General features: G+C 34.4%; 1 protein-coding gene across 1 annotated transcript in view; it reads right to left on the minus strand.

The window, feature by feature from the left end:
• Nucleotides 1–23,110, minus strand: part of KLHL4 (kelch like family member 4) — a 119,484-nt gene that overhangs the window by 26,237 nt on the left and 70,137 nt on the right. The window contains exons 2-4 of the mRNA XM_059385213.1: nt 10,147–10,314; nt 9,633–9,769; nt 4,779–4,975 (exon numbers count right to left, since the gene is read on the minus strand). Of these exons, the coding sequence (XP_059241196.1) occupies nt 4,779–4,975; nt 9,633–9,769; nt 10,147–10,314 (502 nt within the window). The remainder of the gene's footprint in view (nt 1–4,778; nt 4,976–9,632; nt 9,770–10,146; nt 10,315–23,110) is intronic.

Genomic DNA, 23,110 nt, shown 5'->3' on the forward strand with positions numbered 1-23,110 from the left:
TTTGAAAACCCTCTCACCTACAGCAAAATAAGGGAACTAGTATTATAACTAATAATACATTACATTTATACAGCACATCAGACTTTTACAAATGTTAAGTAAAAAAAAAAAATAAAAATAAGTCATTACCAATCTGATCTTGTAGGTGGTGAAATTATTCTGATGAAAAAATTGGCTATGTGAATTGTTTTGTCTCCTGTGGAATAAATGGCAAAGTACAGATTCAAACCTAAGTCTTCAGGTCTATTCCATTTTGCTCAACACCTCAGCTGCCTTTCATAAGTGACATAATTTTTATGACTAGGTTAAGAAAAAGTAAAATTCTAAAAATGTATGGTTAGCCATTACTGGTAGTGTATACAAGCTCTGAGAGTTTATATCATTATGTCGATATGATGGAAGACCCTGTATCTCATTTTCCTTTCTATCTACTCTCTAATGAAAGAAAAGAAAAATAGAAAGTAAATGAGAGATAGAGGGAGAGATTGGCCCAGTTTGTTAAAAAAAATACTCAATGGCTAATGTGGATCATAGAAAAATCAATCAAATTTGGTTATGCATTTGAAAAAGTTAGGAATGATTCAAATAGTTTATATGATGGTTATATTTTTAGTGAAAAATTAGAGATTACAACAGAATTTGTTATGGTTCCAGAGTAACTTCCTGATGAGACTACTGAAATATTTTTGGCTTAGTCTAAAAAAAAAATATATATATATATATATATATATATAGTTGAAGTATCTACATAAGGTACAACAATATCCAGTACTGTAGAGAAGTATTTAGTTAACCTAGAAGATTAATTTTAAATTATTTTATTTTTGAGTTATTTTATTTCTTTTTTTTAATTTACTTATTTAACAGAGAGAGATATCACAAGTAGGCAAAGAGACAGGCAGAGAGAAAGAGGAGGAAGCAGGCTAGCCCTGTTGAGCAGAGAGCCCGATGCAGGGCTAGATTCCAGGACTCTGGGATCATGACCTGAGCAGAAGGCAGAGGCTTTAACCCACTGAGCCACCCATGCACCCCTATTTTATTTCTAATTTCAAGAAAAACACTTCTCTACACTTTTCGAAGAGGTTTGATACTCATTTTTTTTTCTTTGCTTCATTCCTATTTAGATGCCCATTTATTTATTTATTATTTTATTTCAATTATTTTTTTAATAAACATAGAGTATATTTTTATCCCCAGGGGTACAGGTCTGTAATTCACCAGGTTTACACAACTCACAGCCCTCATAGATCCCTTTTTAAAATCCCTGTTTTTTTCTTTAAATGTTTTTATTTTTTTATTTTTTTCAGGAGGCCGGTTGGGAGAAGGGGGTGGGATTATGGACATTGGGGAGGCTGTGTGCTTTGGTGAGTGCTGTGAAGTGTGTAAACCTGGTGATTCACAGACCTGTACCCCTGGGGATAAAAATATATGTTTATAAAAAATAAACAATAGGGGCGCCTGGGTGGCTCAGTGGGTTAAGCCTCTGTCTTCGGCTAGGGTCATGATCCCAGGGTCCTGGGATTGAGCCCCACACTGGGCTCTCTGCTCAGCAGGGAGCCTGCTTCCTCCTCTCTCTCTGCCTGCCTCTCTGCCTGCTTGTGATCTCTCTGTCTCAAATAAATAAATAAAATCTTAAAATAAAATAAAATAAAAATTAAAAAAAATTTAAAAAAAGATACTCATTTTTTTTAATCCATACGGACTTTGTTGTAAAAGTTGCTAGAGGAATATAACGTACTTGCTAAGTGTTTCATCAGTGCAGACTACTGTTTATAGAATTACGATGGCTAACTTAATGTGTTAACTTGTCCTTGGCGTCTGATGTTTGGATCAAACATTATTCTGGGTGTATCTGTGGGGATGCTTCTGAATGAAGCCCATTCACATTAGGAAGGGCTACCTGTTTTATACAGTCTATGATTAAAATGTTTGTAATTGAGTCTTGAGAGTTTTATATTATTCTTAAACATTAACATTATTTATGTTTTTATAATATCAATACAAAATTACAAAAAAACACTATTATAGCAAGACTTTTTGGCTACATTTCTTTATAGTAGATACGAAAATAACTAAAAAAAGCAATAATATGTTTTTTGCACATCCTGCTTAACACTCATTTTCAGTCACATAATAAGAAAAGAAAGACAATTTCTTTTTTTTTTTAAGATTTATTTATTTATTTGACAGACAGAGATCACAAGTAGGCACAGAGGCAGACAGAGACAGAGAGAGGAGGAAGCAGGCTCCCCGCCAAGCAGAGAGCCCAATGTGGGGCTTAGATCATGACCTGAGCCGAAGGCAGAGGCTTAACCCACTGAGCCACCCAAGCGCCCCAGGAAGATAATTTCTTTATGAGCAACAATTTATTTATCAGGATGTGTTTTGACTGTGAGAGTAAGATATCAGACAGGAAACTTAATACTTAGTTTAAGACTATAAGTAAATTAACAGGTAGTTTTCAAGTTTGGCTTTTGTGGTAGGATTAATCTTTGAACTACGTTACTGATGTTCCTATAGACTATGTGGTAACTATATTTAGCATATAGGAATATAAATAGTATAATTTAATAACATATATTAAACAGTCCATCAATTATAATATAATTCTCCCCATAATGCTACAGCTTCAGGACTCTGTTTGAAACTTCAAATTTTGAATAATGACCAGGGATGGGAAAAAGAGGAAGAACATTTTACCAAGCGAATTTAGAGAATTAAAATATAGAAAGTTGAAAAATTTAAGATCTGTATTAAATGTAAACAAAATAATGTTTATGTGCTCTCAATATCAAACTCATAATGTTAATTTTATTTTTAGATGTTATTTTCTATTTTCTTTTATGTACTTGCCTTTTTATTTTTGAATCTTAAATAACTGTAATGATTGTCTTAGCTTGAAATATTTATCTTTTTGATTGGGTTTCACAGAAAGATCCACCTCATATTTTCCCTGCTTCAGAGGTTCAAAAGTTCATTTTTTCCTTTGCGTCACAGAATTATTAGTATTAATGTAATTTAATATCCTCTAGCTACTTTTTCTTGCCTCCTTACAGACAGTCTGTATTTCATGTCACTGTCACTTGATTGACTAAAGATAGTATTATCCTATGCAACTTTTAAAGAATAGTCACATACAAACATGTTCAGTTAATTTATTAAAATTACTTATAGAATTGAGAAGCATTTTAAATTAGTTAAGTTTAAAGGATTGAACTGCAAGTTGCTTTTAACCAAAATAGATATTATTATTAAGACATAAAATATACGTTCAGTAGAATTGGCTGATTTTGATCGTTCTTAAGCTCTTCCAGTTAATATTGATATATTAATTAGTTTTTAATTAATATTTTAATGTTACTTAACTTTAATTAAAAATCATATTGTACATAATTTTAGAAATTAAAGTTCTAATGTTACAACAATAAGGGACAAAGAAACAAATAATCTGACTTAAAAATTAGCAGAAGACATGAACAGACATTTTTCCAAAGAAGATAAACAGATGGTCAACAGACACTTGGGAAGATGCTCAACATCATTGAACATCAGAAAAATACAACTGAAAGCTACAATGAGATTTCATCTCACATCTCTCAGAATGGTTAAAACTAACAGCACAAGAAACAAAAGATGTTGGTGAGGATGTGGAGAAAGGGCAAACCTCTTACATTATTGTTGGAAATGTGAACTGGTGCAGACATTCTAGAAAACAGGATGGAGTTTCCTCAGAAAGTTAAAAATAGGACAGCCCTATCATCCAGCGATTGCAATACTAGGTATTTACCTAAATAATACAAAAATACTAATTTGAAGTGATACATTCACCCTGATGCTTATAGCAATATTATCAACAATTACCAAATTATGAAAGAACCCAAATATCCATCAACTGATGAATGGATAAAGAAGAAATGGCATATATATACAATGAAATGTTATTCAGCCATCAAAAAGAATGAAATCTTGCTATTTGCAACAATATAGATGAAGCTACAGAGTAGTATGTTAAGCAAAATAAGTCAGTAGAGAAAGACATATACCATATGATTTCACTCATATGTAGAACTTAAGAAACAAATGATAATGGGGGTTAAAAAGAGAGGTAAGCCACGAAACAGACTCTTAACAAGAGAACAAACTGATGAGTACCAGAGGGGAGGAAGGTGGGGGGATGGGTTAAATAGGTGATGGGGATTAAGGAGTGCACTTTTAATGAGTACCAAGTCTTCTATGTACATGTTGAATCACCAAATTGTGCACCTGAAACTAATAGTGCACGATATGCTAACTAGCTGGAATGTAAATAAAAGGTTAAAATAAACCAGGGACAATATATTTTCTTAATACTGTGGATTTGACTTAAAATATATTCTTATATGATTTAGTTTTTTTGTGGTATGTTCATTTCTCCAATTTTTCAGATTGAATTAAACCTTTTTAGTTAATAAAAAATGAGAAACTTGTTTGAATACAGCTAAACCAAATATTTTTATCTAATATCCATTATGTGTAAGTCATTTGCAAATTATATGAATTTCTACTGATTTTCAGTTTTATGCCAACATTATGGTCTTTACTTTTGAAAATTTGCATATATATACATATATATATATATATATATATATATACACACACACACATCCATGCATTATATTTTTATATATAATACACACACACTTGAATATGTACACATATATATCAGTAAACAAATCATTAAACTAGATTTTGTGTCAATATAGTATTACTAAAGCTTAATTTGAAGCAATTGATTTTACCATTGTGTACTTATGTGCCACACTCAGGAGCTCTGTACAGCCCTGGGCATCACCAAATGATCGAATTCCTAAACAGTTTGAAGGATGGAGATGCTTTACGAGAAAATTGGAGCATACTTCAATGACTTGAGTCAATTGCAAGAGACAAGCTGCAGCCAGCAAATTTTCAATAGTATCTTCTTTTAACTGCAGGACACCTAGGTGGTTTGAAAAAGTAAAGAATGATTATATGTCTCATAAAGTAAGACACAGCTAACTAGTTGAATTTTTCAATTTCTCTCATTACTAAGGCTACCTTTCCTAGTGCCCAGTAACCACTATGGGAATACTATATGAGGGACACCTAGGTGGCTCAGTCAGTTAAGCCGCTGACTTCGCCTCAGATCATGATCCCAGGGTCCTGAGACTGAGTCCCACATCAGGCTTCTTGCTCAGTGGGGAGCCTGCTTCTCTCTCTGTCTTTTTGCCTGCCACTCTGCCTGCTTATGCTCTCTCTCTCTCTCTGACGAATAAATAAATAAAATCTTATAAAAAAAAACAGCGAATACATGCAAGGGTGTCTATAAAAACACTAATAAGATGGCTGAAGGGAGACAGACTAGATAATCAAACACAACTGTAGCAAATGAATAGTGAACACCACTACTGCAAATAACAGCAACTTATTTCTTTTTCATCGTAGATCTCCTCTAACTCTTATATCAATCATTGAACACTATATCTGAAACTAATGATGTACTGTATATTGGCTAATTGAATTTAAATAACAAAGAAAGAAAAAAATCCACAATTCGTTCACCTAAATAAATAGATAAATAAATAAATCTTACATGAAAAACTGTAAACACTAGGTCTCAAGTGTTTTATCATGTTTTATCATATTGTATAATGCCCATACAGGTAACTATCACTTGTATGGAAACAAATTGGTAATTAAGTAGAGCATTGAAGTTATATGTCTATATTTTTGTGTGTCTGTCTGCATTTATTTGCTGATAAGGAAGACTTTGCTTAGATATTGTGCCTAGAACTGACACCTGACATTCTCTCAAAAGAAAAATAACATTGCTGACAGTACCCAAACAAATGTTTGTATGATAATTTTCTTAGGTACAAAAAACTGGTTTGTTTGAAAATATCTGTGAAGAGATTTTTAAAAAATGAGATCAGAGCTGTTTAAACTCTCCCATTTATATTAAAAGATATATATATATATATATGTAAATATGCATATATGTATGTATGTATATACAAACAAAATTTCCAGAGGAAGTATTGTTGATAAGTTATTGCAAATGTAAGTTATTTTCATAAGTTATATTCCTTTTTTGTTTGTTTTAGCCAAACTATATATGAGCTATAAAAAAACCTTTCATACGGAATACTATAAACTATTTGTTTATATTTTTCTTATAAAATGCCTTAAATGGATTCCATATGATTTCATAAGCATAAAGAAAAGAGTAAATATATACTGTGAGATGCTCTGTGTTTGTTTCAACCTCTAACATATGTTGCCAAAGGGTGTCATCCATCAGCAGACTTTCTTGAGTTGTTTGTTTTTTGTCATGGATTTTGAAATCCAGAGAAGTTATAAACTATTCTGATTCAGATCTGAGATTCACCTACTACAGACATTGAAACTTGGCCCAGTTATTAAGAAGAATATTAATTTCTTAATGAACAAAATCATAACTCCTAAAAGACAGTAAAAGAAAATTGATCTTGGCAATAATTTCTTGGATAATCTACCAAAAGACAGGTCACAAAAGCTAAAATAAACAAGTGGGACTGCATCAAACTAAAAAGCTTCTGCATAGAAAGGAAACATAAAATATATTGAAAAGGTAATCCACAGAATGAAAGAAATATCGCAAACCATATATCTGATAAGGGGTTAATATCCAAAATATATAAAGGACTCATATAATTCAATAGCATGAAAGCAAATAACCCAATTAAAAAAAGAACAAGTAGGGGGGCCTGGGTGGCCCAGTTGGTTAAGTGTTTGCTTTTTGCTCAGTTCATGGTCCTGGGATCCAGTTGTTGATCCTTGCTCATCAACAAGTCTGTGTCTGTGTCTCCTTCTGCTCCCCACCTCATGCCCTCCTTTCCCCTCTCTCAAATAAATAAAAAAATAAAAATTCAAAAAGGGAAAGTAACCTCGATAAGCTTTTTCTCCCCCAGAGATGACACACAAATGACCAATAGAGATATGAAAATGGGTTTAACATAACTAATTACCAGGAAAATGTAAATCAAAATCAAAAGAAGGGATAACCAATGTTGGCAAAGTTTTAGAGGAAAGGGAACATTTATGCACTGTTTGTGGCAATGCAAATTAATACAACATTATGGAGAACAGTATGGTGGCTCATGAAAAAATTAGAAAATTAAATTACCTTCGATCTGAAAATTCTATTCCTGATTATATATACAAAGACATGACATCAGGATCTTAAGAGATACCTGCACTCCCATGTTTGTTTCACTATTATTTACATTAGCTAGGATATGGAAATAACCAACATAAATGCCCTTCAACAGTTGAATGGATAAAGAGAAAAAAGAAATACAGCAATTCAGTAATGTGGCAGGATACAAAGTCAATGTACAGAAATCAGTGGCTTTCTTATACAATAACAATGAAAATACAGAAAGGGAAATTAGAGAATCGATTCCATTTACTCTAGCACCAAGAACCATAAGATACCTGGGAATAAAACCTAAGCAAAGAGGTAAAGAATCTGTACTCGAGGAACTACAGAATGCTCATGATAGAAATTGAAGAAGACACAAAAAAATGGAAGACCATTCCATGCTCTTGGATTGGGAGATTAAACAGTGTTAAGATGTCTATACTGCCTAGATTAATCTATACTTTTAATGCCATTCCGATCCCAATTCCACCAGTATTTTTCAAGGAGCTGGAGTAAATAATCCATAAATTTGTATGGAACCAGAAGAGACCCCGTATCACTATGAAAATGTTGAAAAACAAAAATAAAACTGGGGCCATCATGATACTTGATTTCAAGCTTTACTACAAAGCTGTGATCACCAAGACAGCATGGTACTGGCATGAAAACAGACACACAGACCTCATTGATCTCAGCTCTAATATTGATGATTTCCGTTCTTATGGGTGGAGTTGACACATACACCAGTGGAACAGAGTAGAGAGCCCAGATATGGACCCTCAACTCTATGGTCAAATAATCTTCGACCAAACAGGAAAAAATATACAGTGGAAAAAAGACAGTCTCTTCAATAAATGGTGCTGGGAAAACTGGCCAGCTATATGTAGAAGAATGAAACTCGACCATTCTCTTACACCGTACACAAAGATCATCTCAAAATGGATAAAAGACCTCAACGTGAGACAGGAATCCATCAGAATCCTAGAGGGGAACATAGGCAGTAACCTCTTCAATATCAGCCACAGCAACTTCTTTCAAGATATGTCTCAAAAAAAAAAAAAAAAAAAAAAAAAAAGATATGTCTCGAAAGGCAAAGGAAACAAAAGCAAAAATGAACTTTTGGGATTTCATAACGATCAAAAGCTTCTGCACAGCAAAGGAAACAGTCAACAAAACAAAGAGGCAACCCAAGGAATGGGAGAAGATATTTGCAAATGACAGTACAAACAAAAGGCTGATATCCGGGATCTATAAAGAACTTCTCAAAGTCAACACACACAAAACAGACAATCATATCAAAAAAATGGGCAGAAGATATGAGCAGACACTTCTCCAATGAAGACACACAAATGGCTATCAGACACATGAAAAAGTGTTCATCATCACTAGCCCTCAGGGAGTTTCAAATTAAAACCACATTGAGATACCACCTTACACCAGTTACAATAGCCAAAATTAGCAAGACAGGAAACAAAGTGTGTTGGAGAGGATGTGGAGAAAGGGGAACCTTCTTACACTGTTGGTGGGAATGCAAGTTGGTGCAGTAACTTTTGGAGAACAGTGTGGAGATTCTCTAAGAAATTAAAAATAGTGCTTCCCTATGACCCTGTAATTGTACTACTGGGTATTTACCCCAAAGATACAGATGTAGTGAAAAGAAGGGCCATCTGTACCCCAATGTTTATAGCGGCAATGGCCACGGTCGCCAAACTGTGGAAACAACCAAGATGCCCTTAACGGACAAATGGATAAGGAAGATGTGGTCCATATACACTATGGAGTGGTATGCTTCCATCAGAAAGGATGAATACCCAACGTTTGTATCAACATGGACGGGACTAGAAGAGATTATGCTGAGTGAAATAAGTCAAGCAGAGAGAGTGAATTATTATATGGTTTCACTTATTTGTGGAGCATAACAAATAACATGGAGGAAATGGGGATATGAAGAGGATAAGGGAGTTGAGGGAAATTGGAAGGGGAGGTGAACCATGAGAGACTCTTGACCCTGAAACCTGAAGATTTGAAAGTACAGGGGGTGGGAGGTTGGGGGAAACAGGTGGTGGGTATTGGGGAGGGCTTGTATTGCATGGTGCACTGGGTGTGGTGCAAAACAATGAATACTGTTATGCTGAAAAGAAATTTTAAAAAAATGAGAACATACCCACACTATTCAAGAGAGAGGCAGACATGTATTTTGTATTTTTGTGTTAAAATTGCCTTATTCTCTCATAGTCAAAAATTGTATAGCTTATTATTTCCCTCATTCTTTTATACTACTGAATTTAAATTCTGATTCTGTTCCTTACTTTGGGAAAGCTACTTAACTGGTAGATCCTTCAGTTTTTTCATTCCTAGTTGCAATAATAATAATGTAGATTATATAATGTAGGATTTTTGTGAGGATTGAATGACTTAATACATGCCACTTTACCTGTGTAAGCATACTGCACCAGGGAATTAAGTGCATTAGGATCAACTCCTTCCATCCTGACCTCTTCTTGTTTGGCTTCAAGCACATCATTAGTAAACATTGCAGCAAAATAATCAGACACTGCGCTGAGAACCAACCTTGAAATGGGAATGTTTCATAGGAACTTAAATTAGTCAGTAGTCTCATTGAAAAGCAGGAAATAGAATCAGTAAGTTTTTAACACTGCTGAGTTTGTTATCTGCATGAATCTTTTTCACTTCAGTAAAGTGTAGTGAAATTAGATAGGTAAATTAAGTAATTTGATTCTCTTTTGAGGGTTTATGCTATTTTACATCAATTTCTCTAACTAAACTTTGGCTCTTCTAAATATCACACAAGGAAATGCTAATACATTTTCTATGTAGGAAGATAAAAATATATTTTCCTCAGCATTCTAATTTGCTTTAAGTCGACCAATTCATTCTCATTCACATGCTATACTCATGAAACAATCTGTCTACATAAGGATACGTACCTATGGGCTGGAATTCGGAGGTGTCCAGCAATAAGTAGTACATCACACAGTTGTTTCTTTTTCAGGTAGTTCTCCATTTTGTGTAGAGTTTGCTCTGCATGGTTTATAGCATGAAACTGTTCCTCAGATTTGTTGAGATTCATTTCTTCAGCATTTTGTGCATCTAGTCTGAAATGTGAGTAAGAGGGAGAATATGGTTTATTCTCTTAATGAGTGTGAAAATGTCCAGTGGAAGTTTGGGCACACTGACTTCTAAAAGAAATATATTAGATTAAACTAAAATTAAAATTTGCCCTCCATGCTATTTGTTATGCTCCACAAAGTTGCAGATATAGAGTTCAATAATTCATCAGTTGCATATAACACCCAGTGCTCATCACATCACATGCTTCCCTTAATGCCCATCATGCAATGACCCCGCCCCCCACCCACCTCCCCTCCAGCAACCCTGTTTGTTTTCTGTAGTCAAGAGTCTCTCATAGTTTTTCTCCCTTTCTGATGACTTCTTATTCAGGTTTCTCTCCCTTCCCCTATGATCTTCTGGGCTGTTTCTTATATTCCACATATACATTAAGCCATATGATAACTGTCTTTCTCTTATTGACTTATTTCGCTCAGCACAATACCCTCAAGTTCCATCATAAGTATTATATAAGTATCAAATAAGTATTCATCCTTTCCTATGGCTGAGTAATATTCCATTTTGATATTTTATATATATATATATAATATGTGATGACATATATATAATATGTGATATATATATGATATATCCATGTGATATCTATCTATTTATCTTTATAGATATATATATATATATAGATATATATATATATATATATAAAACTGCTGAGTTTGTTATCTGTATGAATCTTTTCACCACACTTTACTAAACTGAAAATTAGATAGGTAAATTAAGTAATTTGATTCTCTTTTGAGGGTTTGTGCTATTTTACATGCAGATAACAAACTCAGATATATATATATATATATATATATATATGATCCATATATATAAAAGATATATATATATACTACATATATATATAAAGATAGATAGATATAAAGATATATAGAGATATATAAATATATATTTTTTCATAAAAAAGATGAAAAAGCCAAGATGACACATAATTTCTTTTTTATCCATTCATCTGTCCATGGACATCTTGGCTCTTTCATCTTTTTTTGTTTGTTTATTTTCTTTTGTATTCTCATTTTCTTTTTTTAATTTTTTATTTTTTCAGCATAACAGTATTCATTATTTTTGCACCACACCCAGTGCTGCATGCAATCCGTGCCCTCTCCAATACCCACCGCCTGGATCCCCCAACCTCCCACCCCCCGCCCCCTTCAGAACCCTCAGATTGTTATTCAGAGTCCAAAGTCTCTCTTGGTTCACCTCCCCTTCCAATTTCCCCAACTCCCTTCTCTCTATCTCCCCATGTCCTCCATGCTATTTGTTATGCTCCACAAATAAGTGAAACCATATGATAATTGACTCTTTCTGCTTGACTTCTTTCATTCAGCATAATTTCTTCCAGTCCCGTCCACGTTGCTACAAAAGTTGGGTATTCATCCTTTCTGAGGGACGCATCCTACTCCATAGTGTATATGGACCCCATCTTCCTTATCCATTCATCTGTTGAAGGGCATCTTGATTTTTTCTACAGTTTGGCGACCGTGGCCATTGTTGCTATAAACATTGGGGTACAGATGGCCCTTCTTTTCACGACATCTGTATCTTTGGGGTAAATACCTGTAGTACAATTACAGGGTCATAGGGAAGCACTATTTTTAATTTCTTGAGGAATCTCCACACTGTTCTCCAAAGTTACTGCACCAACATGCATTCCCACCAACAGTGTAAGAGGGTTCCCCTTTCTCCACATCCTCTTCAACACATGTTGTTTCCGGTATTATTATTTTCAATTATTTATTATTACCTTCAATTATCATTTTCAATTTTCAAAGTATAGTACACAATTAATTTTTGAGGTACTGTTCATTGATTCATTAGTGGCATATAAACCCAGTGCTCATCACAACGTGTGTCCTCCTTAATATCAATCACCTAGTTTCCCATTCCTCCACCCTCCTCCCCTCTGCAATCCTCAGTTTGCTTCCTAGAGTCCAGAGTCTCCCATGGTTTGTCTCCCTCTCTGATATTTTCACATTCAGTCTTCCCTCTCTTCCTCTATGGTCCTCCACACTACACCTTATGTTTCATATATGAGTGAAACCATATGATAACTGTCTTTCTCTCCTTATCTTATTTTACTTTATGTTCCATCTATGTCCATGCAAATGGTAGGCATTCATCATTTCTGATGGCTGAGTAATATTTCATTGTAAATATGAACCACATCTTCTTTATCTATTCATCTGTTGAAGGATATCTTGGATACTTCCACACTCCAAAGATAAAGATGTATTGAAAAGAAGGAGCACATGCACCACAATGTCCACAATACCTCTTTCATCTTCTAAGTGAAAGTTTGTATCTTTTGACTATTTAAGCAAATATGATGACTATTGAATTTTCAATAATGAGAGATGTCTACGTGTTTTTTCAGCATCATACAATGGTGGAATTTAAATACTAACACAAGCACATAGAGACATACAATAAGTAGAACCCTAAGTACTTAATGCTTGGATGAACATACTTAAATTCTTTGCTTATTGTCTTTCTTGCTTTCAGGCATCATTTTCCAACCATCATTAGTTTTAGGTTCCCCCACCCCAACTCAGCCTGTATTTCTTTAAAAATACCTTGGTCCAGGGCGACAAGACTTTCTGTTTAATTTAAATAAATTACTCATCTATTAAATATTCTTTTTTTTTCTTTACATCTCTGATTTTTCTTAACCTTTAAAGACTCTTTGGGATCTTCAGTTACAGTATTGCATGGATAATTAAAGTAGCATGGTGTGAATATCTTTAAAAATTTTCTGCTACAAAATATGTTCATTTTAAAGGGAAACAATACTTTCTCACCATAGGCTAGAAAGTATTTAGCTTTCACTTAACTCAGTTATCCTAATATTTCCTATGCTCAAGTAATGGTATGATTTACATTGAGTAAATCAAATATTCAATGTCATATTATCTTAGCTTTCTTCATGTATATGCAATCATTTATTGAAGAGGAGTGTATTCTAAAGGAGGAATATAATTGGGAAGTTCTGGCCAGGAAATAATTTTATTCTGTGAAATTTCTTAAGGCTAAGGATAAAAAAAATAATCTTTAATTACTCACTAGTTTGGGATGTGTTTACTTGGGCACACAAATTTATCAGATAAGTCTAGTATTTTTTTATAATTAAAATACAGATTTTTAGAATCTGAAAATCCTACCAACATGAACCACACAGAATTTTGTTATATTTCAAAAGACAGAGGCAACTATATCTTGTGTCTCATTATCAAGAAATTAGTACACAAATAAATATGGGTATATCAATATATTACATCCAAAACATAACATACATATTATTCTAAATATGTAAAATATTATAATCTACACTTGGTCATTATTTAAGCAGAATATAACAAAACAAGTCAAGCAAAGAAACAACAGCAATTAAACTATTGAAATATAATCCAATCTGAATGAGTTCCCAGAGCCCTAAATTACAATTCTCCTGCCTCCATTTTAGATACTGTAATGTCAGGTCAGATGTTATAATGGAAGCCAGTGCATCAGAAAATATTCTTCCCTTTTCTTTATTGTACAGTATCTACAGATGGTGACATGGGAGGCAGCATGCTGAAAAGAAAAAAAAAAAAAGCATCAAAATGCCTGATTTAGTTCCTGCCTTTGTATATAAGCTGAGTGATCTTGCGTAAGTCACTTCATCTTTCTAAGCTTTAATTTTCTCCTATAAAATGGAGATAAAAATAATACTAATACCAATACTACCAAGGTTAATGTGTATGTCACATAGCTGTTCTGATGGTTACATGAGAAAATGTACATGAAAGTCTCTGTATAAATGCTAAATCTTATGTTAAGTTCATCCTCTATGTAGTTTTTTCTATAAAAATCTTTAAAAGTTTTTATCTGGAACTGATATTCATTTAATTAATAGACTTTGATTTTTAGAAAAGTTATAGAATTATAAAAAAAATTGAGATTTACAGAGAATTATTTACTTTTGGTTGTCATAACTATGGAAAGGTGTTACTGGCATCAAGTAGGTAGAGGTTAGATATACTAATAAGCACCCTGTAATGCACAGGGCAGTTATCTACAATAATTGTTCAGCCAAAAATTTCAATGGTTCTAAGTTTAAAACACTCTGGTCTATCTCTTAATTCTATAGTTAGCTTTTTAAGACTTTGAAAGCAGAGGATATATTTAAAAAATAATAAAGTATCCACCTAATACTATATTTTCTACAGAATGAACATGTAATCACTTATTTAATTTCCGAGACTAGTCTACATTAATTTTTTTTTTTTTTACTATGGCAAAAATAGGTAAATTTGTTGAGTTTTGAGAATGAGGAAGAGAATCTGGGCTAACATTACAAAGAACTATTTTTGTAAATGACATTTTACCATACCAAAAAAACTATTTTTAAACCAAAATTTTTAGAACAGTTTTAAATATACAGAAAAATTGAGATGACAACAGAAATTTACATGTCCATACTCAATTCTTCTTTACTAAATTCCCCTTATTATTAATATTTTGCACCAATATGGTACTTTTTTATAATTAATTAACAAACACTGATACATTATTTTTGAGTAAAGTCATATTTATTCAGATTTATTAACTTTTTATTTAGTGTCCTTTTACTGTTCCAAAGTCTGTATATCCTGTGATAATTTCTTCATTTACTCCATTATGTACCTCATTTACTCCATTTATTTCTAGTTAAGTTAAATTTCTTGTAATGAAATGTTTTAATTATCTCTTCATTTCTAATTGTGAATATTCTATAAATTTCCTTTTCAGTCACCATTGAGATTACATGTGATAGCTTAAAGTCATAACAATTTATTGTCATCAGATAAATCTGATCACATCACATAGACAATGATTCAATTGCATAGAAAATCGATTCCTTTATAACTATGCCCCTCCATTTTTGTTATAGACATCACTATTTACATTTTTTATGTATTGTGTACCCATTATCACTGATTTATATTCTTTCTTATTGTTCAGACTCATAAATCCTATAGAAGAATAAATGGAGTTATAAGCCAATATTATATTAGTGCTTGTTTTTATATCTTGTTTTTATAATTGCTATGCAGCTTCCATTTTCTGAGGACATTATATTTTTGTAGAGTTACTGTCTATCACCTTTACTTTCAACTTTACTTTCACCTTTAATATCTCTTGTTGGGTAGGTCTAATGGTAATAAACTTTCTTTGTATTTATCTAGAAATTTCTTAAATTTACCAGATACATAATAAGTTTTGCCAGATACAGAATTATCAGTTCATTTTTTCAGTACTTTAAATATACCATCTCAGTGTTTTTCTTTTGTCCTACGAGATTTCTGCTGATGAAACCAGAAATGATGTTATTGATGATTACCTATTTGTGATTAATCACTTATCTAACTACTTTTAAAATGCTCTTTTACTTCTGACAGTTTGATTACAATGAGTCTTCTCTGGGTTTATTGAATTTATCCTTTTGCATTTCATTTAACTACTTGCATTTTACTTACTTATTTACATCTTGTTTTCCTGAAGTGTAATTAACACACAGTGTATATTAATTTCAGGTGTACACCATAATAATTCAATAATTCTATACATCACTTAGCGTTCACCATAAGTTTAGTCACCATTTGTCACCAAAAAATATTGCAATCATATGGATTATATTCTATATGCTATATTTTTCATTTCTAGTACCTATTTATTTTATAACTTAAATTTTGTGCTTCTTGATCTTTACCTATTTCATCCATCCAACTACCCACCCACCTTCTCGCAACCACCAGTTTCCTGTATCTAAAGATCTGGGTATCTGTCTGTCTCTCTCTCTTTCTCTTTAATTTGAGAACAGGTGACACAGAATGTTACATTAGTTTCAGGTATACAACATAGTTATTTGACTTCTCTGTTGGTTATGCTATGATTACCAAAACTGTAGCTACCATCTGTCACCATACTTTGCTATTACAATATTATTGACTATATTCCTTAGATTGTACCTTTTATTCCTGTGACTTATTCATTCCATAATTGGAAGCCTGTATTTCTGACTACCCTTCACCTATTTTTCCCATTCACCACATGCTTTTCCTCTTACAAGTTTGCTTTCTTTTTTTTTTTTTTAAAGATTTAATTTATTTATTTGACAGAGAGATTACAAGTAGGCAGAGAGGCAGGCAGAGAGAGAGAGGAGGAAGCAGGCTCCCTGCTGAGCAGAGAGCCCGATGCGGGACTCAATCCCAGGACCCTGAGATCATGACCTGAGCCAAGGCAGCAGCTTACCCCACTGAGCCACCCAGGCGCCCAACAGTTTGCTTTCTGTATGTATAGATATGATCCTTCTTTTCATTTGTTTATTAATTTGTTTATTTTTTATTTTTTTTATTTTTTTATAAATACATAATGTATTATTAGCCCCAGGGGTACAGGTCTGTGAATCGCCAGGTTTACACACTTCACAGCACTCACCATTCATTTCCTTCTTTTAAATTACACATACAAGTGAAATCGTATGGTATTTGTCTTTTTCTGACTGACTTATTTCACTTAGCATTGTACCCTCTAGGTCCACCCATGTTGTTGCAAAAGGCATAATTTCATTCTTTTTTATGACTGAGTGATATTTCATTTTATATCTATCTCACATCTTCTTTATCCATTCCTTTACTGATAGACACTTTGTTCTGTGCCTTTATAACATTTGAACTATGGTAAGAGACACACTCTAATATAACCTTATTTAGATCTTTAACTTCAAACTTGGAGGTTTTTTTTTTTTTTTAAGATTTTATTTATTTATTTGACACACAGAGATTACAAATAGGCAGAGATCATGACCAGAGCAGAAGGCAGAGGCTTTAACACACTGAGCCATCCAGGCACTCCAAACTTGGAGGGTTTTTTTTTTGTTTTTATATTTTATTTATTTATTTGACAGACAGAGATCACCAGTAGGCAGAGAGGCAGGCAGAGAGAGAGGGCGAAGCAGGCTTCCCACTGAGCAGAGAGCCAGATGTGGGGCTCAATCCGAGGACCCTGAGATCATAACCTGAGCTGAGGGCAGAGGCTTTATCCCACTGAACCACCCAGGCGCCCCTGGAGGTTTTCTTTTAAGGCTCTCCAAGAATGTCTTTAAACAGTCTATATATATATACATACATATATATGTATGTATATATATAGCCAAATAGCCTTCCAAAGAGACTTCCAAAATTAACTCTCACCAAAATTTTAAGATAATGCTTTCAGTTCTCTTTCACAGTAAAATTGTTATAAAAAGTTCTGCAGCAAAAGAAAACTGAAGGGTTTATTTTGCTGATGTCTTTTTTACTACTCTTCAGAAAAACAAAGGAACCTTCAATATTATCCTTAAAATTAAATAAAATCAGACAACAGTAACTTCTGTGATATCAGCTCTATGGTGGATCAAGACCCTCATTCTCTCATGGAAACGTCAAGTAAAGAACTACAGATTGATTAAAATAGCTTTGTGAAGAGTGCCTGAATGACTCTGTGGGTTAATCATCTGTCTTTACCTCAGGTCAGGATCCTAGAGACCCACGATCTAGTCCTGCTTTGGGAATCCCCGCTCAGCAGGGAGTCTCCTTCTCCCTCTGACCCTCCCATTCTCATGCTTTCTATCTCTTACCCTCTCTCATTCAAATAAATAAAAATCTTTAAAAAATAAAATAAAAAATCTTAGTGAGAGTTCTGGAAACAAGCTGAAGAAATGTAGCAACAAAGCAAGTGCCTAATCAATAAAAAGTCACATTCGAATGTACCGTATGATGACTAACATAATAAAGAAAGGTGAGTAAGAAATTTCATGTCATTTATACTTGCTCTTGTACCACCTCTTCATAGATTAGCATGGTGAAATTGGAAGAAAACAGATTCTATCTTGATTTCCTCCTCAGGATTTGAGAAACAGTACAGAACATGTTTGCCACATTCTAGCCTACCTGTCGACCACCCAGAAACTGTTTTCAATATTGCTTAGTTTAGAGCTTTGTTGAAAATATCAGTAAAGTTTGGATCTCAAGTTAGAAGCCCCCAAATTTAGTAACATGCACACAGCACATGAAAACTGTGGATGGACTGTGGATCTATGGATACCTGGGGTAAGAGATTATGAGCAAATATATAATGTAATATCTGAAGTCCCATGAACCAGGGATGAGATGGAGAGAAATTAAGACATGTATAAGTAGCCATATAAATGAGAAGTCTGAGTAAAAAACACCCATTCAGGCCCACAGAAAATGCATGACCAGAAAAGTTTTGATCAAGAACTCAAACCTTAATGGTGGGCAGATTAGTAAAATACTTTTCCACAAGGAACCATTATGTAAAGATTTGTAAAGATGGCTGTTTTTCCAAATGTCCAATTTTGAAAAAGATCAGGAGACATATAAAGTAACAAGGAATCATGGCCTATTCAAAATGTACAAAATAAATACACAGCAACTGAACTTAAACACTGTAGGTTTTCACATTTTGTTCAAACAACTTTCTTAAATACACTCAGACAGCTAAGTTAAAACAAAACAAACAAAAAGAACTAAAGGAAATCAGAAAAACAGTATATGAACAAAATAATATCAACAAAGATATAAATTTTTTTAAATGAACCAAACAAATTATGGATCTGAGAGCTATAATCCCGAATTGAAAAATTCACTGGAGGCCTTCAATATCAGAAATGAACCAGTGTAAAAATCTGTGAACTTGAAGACAGGTAATATGAAATTATCAAACCTGAGAAATATGAAAATAAAAAATGAAAAGCAGTGAATGCAGAAGTGTCTGGATGGCTCAGTCAGTTAAGCTTCTGACTCTTGATTTCAGCTCAGGTCATGATGTCAGGGTCATGGGATCAAGCCTCCCACATTATTCTCTGCACTCAGTATGGAGTCTGTTTGAGATTCTCTCTCCCTCTGCCAGTCCCCCAACTGATGTGATTGCTCTCTTTCTCTCAGTAAATAAAATCTTTAAAAAAAAAAAAAGAACAGTGAATGGACCCTTAGAACTTGGAACTTTATGGAACATCATAAAAAAATATCAATATTAGCATAACTAAAATCTCAGAAGAAGAGAGAAGATAAGGGCCAGAGAGTTTGTTTGAAGATATAATGGTAAGAACTCCCTAAATTTCAAGCAAGATAAAGATTTAAAATACAAGTAACTTTACAACAATAAAAACATTCAGGGATGCCTGGGTGGCTCAGTTGGTTAAGCAACTGCCTTCACTTCAGGTCATGATCCTGGAGTCCCAGGATCAAGTCCTACATCTGGCTCCCTGCTCAGTAAGGGTCTGCTTCTGTCTATGAGACTCCCCCATGTAATGCCCTGTCTCTCTCTCTCATTCTCTCTCTCCAAAATAAATGCAGAAGTAAAATCATTAAAATAAATAAATAAAAACATTCAACAAAGTAGGTTTTGAGGGAGTGTATCTCAAAAATAACAGAAGTCACATATGAAAACACAAAGTTAGCCTCATAGTCAATGCTAAAACACTGGTACTTTTTTCATTGAGATCTGGAATAAGAAATAATGTCATTTCTCACTACTTTAATTTAACATAGTACTCGATGTCATAGCCAGAACAATCAGACAAGAAAAAGAAATAAAATGTACGCAAGTTGGAAAGGAAAAATTAAAACTCAATCTTTGCAGATGACATGATATTTTATATAGAAAATATTAAAAAACCCACCAAAAAACTACTGGAACATGCTAATAAATTCAGTACAGTAATTAGATATGAAGTCAATATATAGAAAACAGCCACATTCATATGCATAAATAATGAAGTAGCAGAACAAGAAAGTAAGAAAACAAACTTCCTTGACAATTGCAGTGAAAAGAATGAAATACCTAGGAGTAAACTTAACTAAGGAGGTGAAAGACCTGTATTTTGAAAACTATAAAACATTGATGAAAGATACTAAAGATGATTCAAACAAATGGAAAGTACTCCATGCTCATGGATTGATAGAATGAATATTGTTAAAATGTCCATGGTACCCAAAACGACCTATGCATTTAATGCAATCCCTAGTCAAAATGTCAACAACTTCTTCTCACAAAGATAGGAGAAATAATACTAAAATTTTTATGGAACCACCAAAACAAAACAAAACAAAACAAAAACCTCAAATAGCCAAAGCAATCTTGACAAAGAACAGAACTGGAGTATCCCAATCCCAAATTTCAATATATACTACAAAATTATAGTAATCAAAATAATATGGAATTGGCACAAAAATAGACACCTGAATCAACAGAAAAGATCAGAGAGCCCAGAAATGAACCAACAATCATATAGTCAATTAAGCTACAACAAAAACAAACCAAAAAAAAAAAAAAAAAAAAAACAAAAAAGGCAAAACATAAAATGGGATAAAGATAGTGTATTCAAAAAATGGTTTGGGGAAAACTGGAAAGATACATACAAAATAATGAAAATGGCTCATTTTATTACACCAACAATTCATTATTACATTATTATACCAAAAATTCATACACCCAAAAATTCAGAATGTGCTAAGGACCTGTATGTGAGAACTGGAACCATAGAACTAAAAGCAAATTTAGGCAGTAATATATTTGACATCAACTATGAAAACGTTTTCCTAAATAGGTCTCCTTTGCCAAAGGAAACAAAAGCAAAAATAAACTACTGGACTATACCAAAATAAAAGGATTCTACACACCAAAGGAAACCATCAACAAAACAAAAAGAGAATCCACTGAATGGGAGAAGATATTTAAAAATGATATATCCAAGAGGAAGTTAATGTGCAAAATATATAAAGAACTAATACAATTCATCAACCAGAAATATTTTTTAATTTATTTTTTATTTATTTTCAGCATAACAGTATTCATTGTTTTTGCACCACACCCAGTGTTTCATGCATTCCATGCCTGCCCTCTATAATACCCACCACCTTGTACCCCAACCTGCCACTCCCCCGTCACTTCAAACCCCTCAGATTGTTTTTCAGTGTCCATAGTCTCTCATGGTTCACCTCCTCTTCCAATTTCCCTCAACTCTCTTCTCCTCTCTAACTCCCCTTGTCCTCCATGTTACTTGTTATGCTTCACAAATAAGTGATACCATATGATAATTGACTCTCTCTGCTTGAATTATTTCACTCAGCATAATCTCTTCCAGTCCCGTCCACGTTGCTACAAAAGTTGAGTATTCTTCCTTTCTGATGGTGGCATACTACTCCATAGTGTATATGGGTCACATCTTCCTTATCCATTCGTCTGTTGAAGGGCATCTTGGTTCTTTCCACAGTGTGGCTACTGTGGACATTGCTGCCATAAACATTGGGGTATAGATGGCCCTTCTTTTCACTACATCTGTATCGTTGGGGTAAATATCCAGTAGTTCAATGGCAGGGTCATAGGGAAGTTCTATTTTTAATTTATTGAGGAATCTCCACACTGTTCTCAAAAGTGGATGCACTAACTTACATTCCCACAAACAGTGTAAGAGAATTCCCCTTTCCTCACATCCCTTCTAACACATGTTGTTTCCTGTCTTGCTAATTTTGGCTATTCAAACTTGTGTAAAGTGATATCTCAATGTGGTTTTAATATGAATCTCCCTGAGGGCTAGTTGTCGCTCTCAGCCCGCACAAACGACACGGAGACACGCGTGGAGGCAAACTTCTTTAATGGCTTCTTTTTATCTTCTTCCCCCTTTGGCGCAGCACAGCACGTAGCTCCCGCCGCCCCGCTCGGGCGTCCCCGCCGCCTCCAGGGCTGCGTGCCGCCCCTGGGCGCCCACCGCCGCTGCCGCCATGGTCCGGGCTGCGGCCCCCTCCGGCCGGCGCAGCGCGGCCCGGCTCCCGGCGGGCCCGCCCCTCTACAAGTACATTCAAGCATATATACACCGGCAGCTTAGCCCGCCTAGCCAATCACCGCAGTGCTCATGCACCTCCCGCGTGAGTGGACCTAAATGAACAGCCAATCATATTAAGTCCCTTACAGCTCTTAGAGTAGGCCTCCTGTACTGGCTCCCAACAGCTAGTGATGATGAACATTTTTTCATGTGTCTGATAGCCATTTGTATGTCTTCCTTGAAGAAGTGTCTGTTCATATCTTATGCTCATTTTTTTTATATGACTGTCTGTTTTCTGTGTGTTGAGTTTGAGGAGTTCTTTATAGATCCTGGATATGAACCTTTTATCTGTACTGTCATTTGCAAATATCTTCTACCATTCCCTGGGTTGTCTCCTTGTTTTCTTGATTGTTTCCTTTGCTGTCTAGTAGCTTTGATCTTGATGAAGTCCCAAAATTTTATTTTCACTGTTGTTTCCTTTGCCTTTGGAGACATATCTTGAAAGAAGTTGCTGTGGCTGATATCAAAGAGGTTACTGCCTATGTTCTCCTCTGGGATTCTGATGGATTCCTGTCTCATGTCGAGGTCTTTTATCCACTTCGAGTTTATCTTTGTGTACGGTGTAAGAGAATGGCTGAGTTTCATTCTTCTACATATAGCTGTCCAGTTTTCCCAGCACCATTTATTTTATTTTATTTTTTTTAAAGATTTATCTATTTGACAGACAGAGACCACAAGTAGGCAGAGAGGCAGGCAGAGAGAGAGAGGCAGAGAGAGAGAGGAGGAAGCAGGCTCCCCGCCGAGCAGAGAGCCCGACTCGGGGCTCGATCCCAGGATCCTGGGATCATGACCCGAGCCGAAAGCAGAGGCCCTAACCCACTGAGCCACCCAGGCGCCCACCCAGCACCATTTATTGA

The sequence above is a fragment of the Mustela nigripes genome, chromosome X (genome assembly GCF_022355385.1).
Source record: "Mustela nigripes isolate SB6536 chromosome X, MUSNIG.SB6536, whole genome shotgun sequence".
NCBI lineage: Eukaryota > Metazoa > Chordata > Mammalia > Carnivora > Mustelidae > Mustela > Mustela nigripes.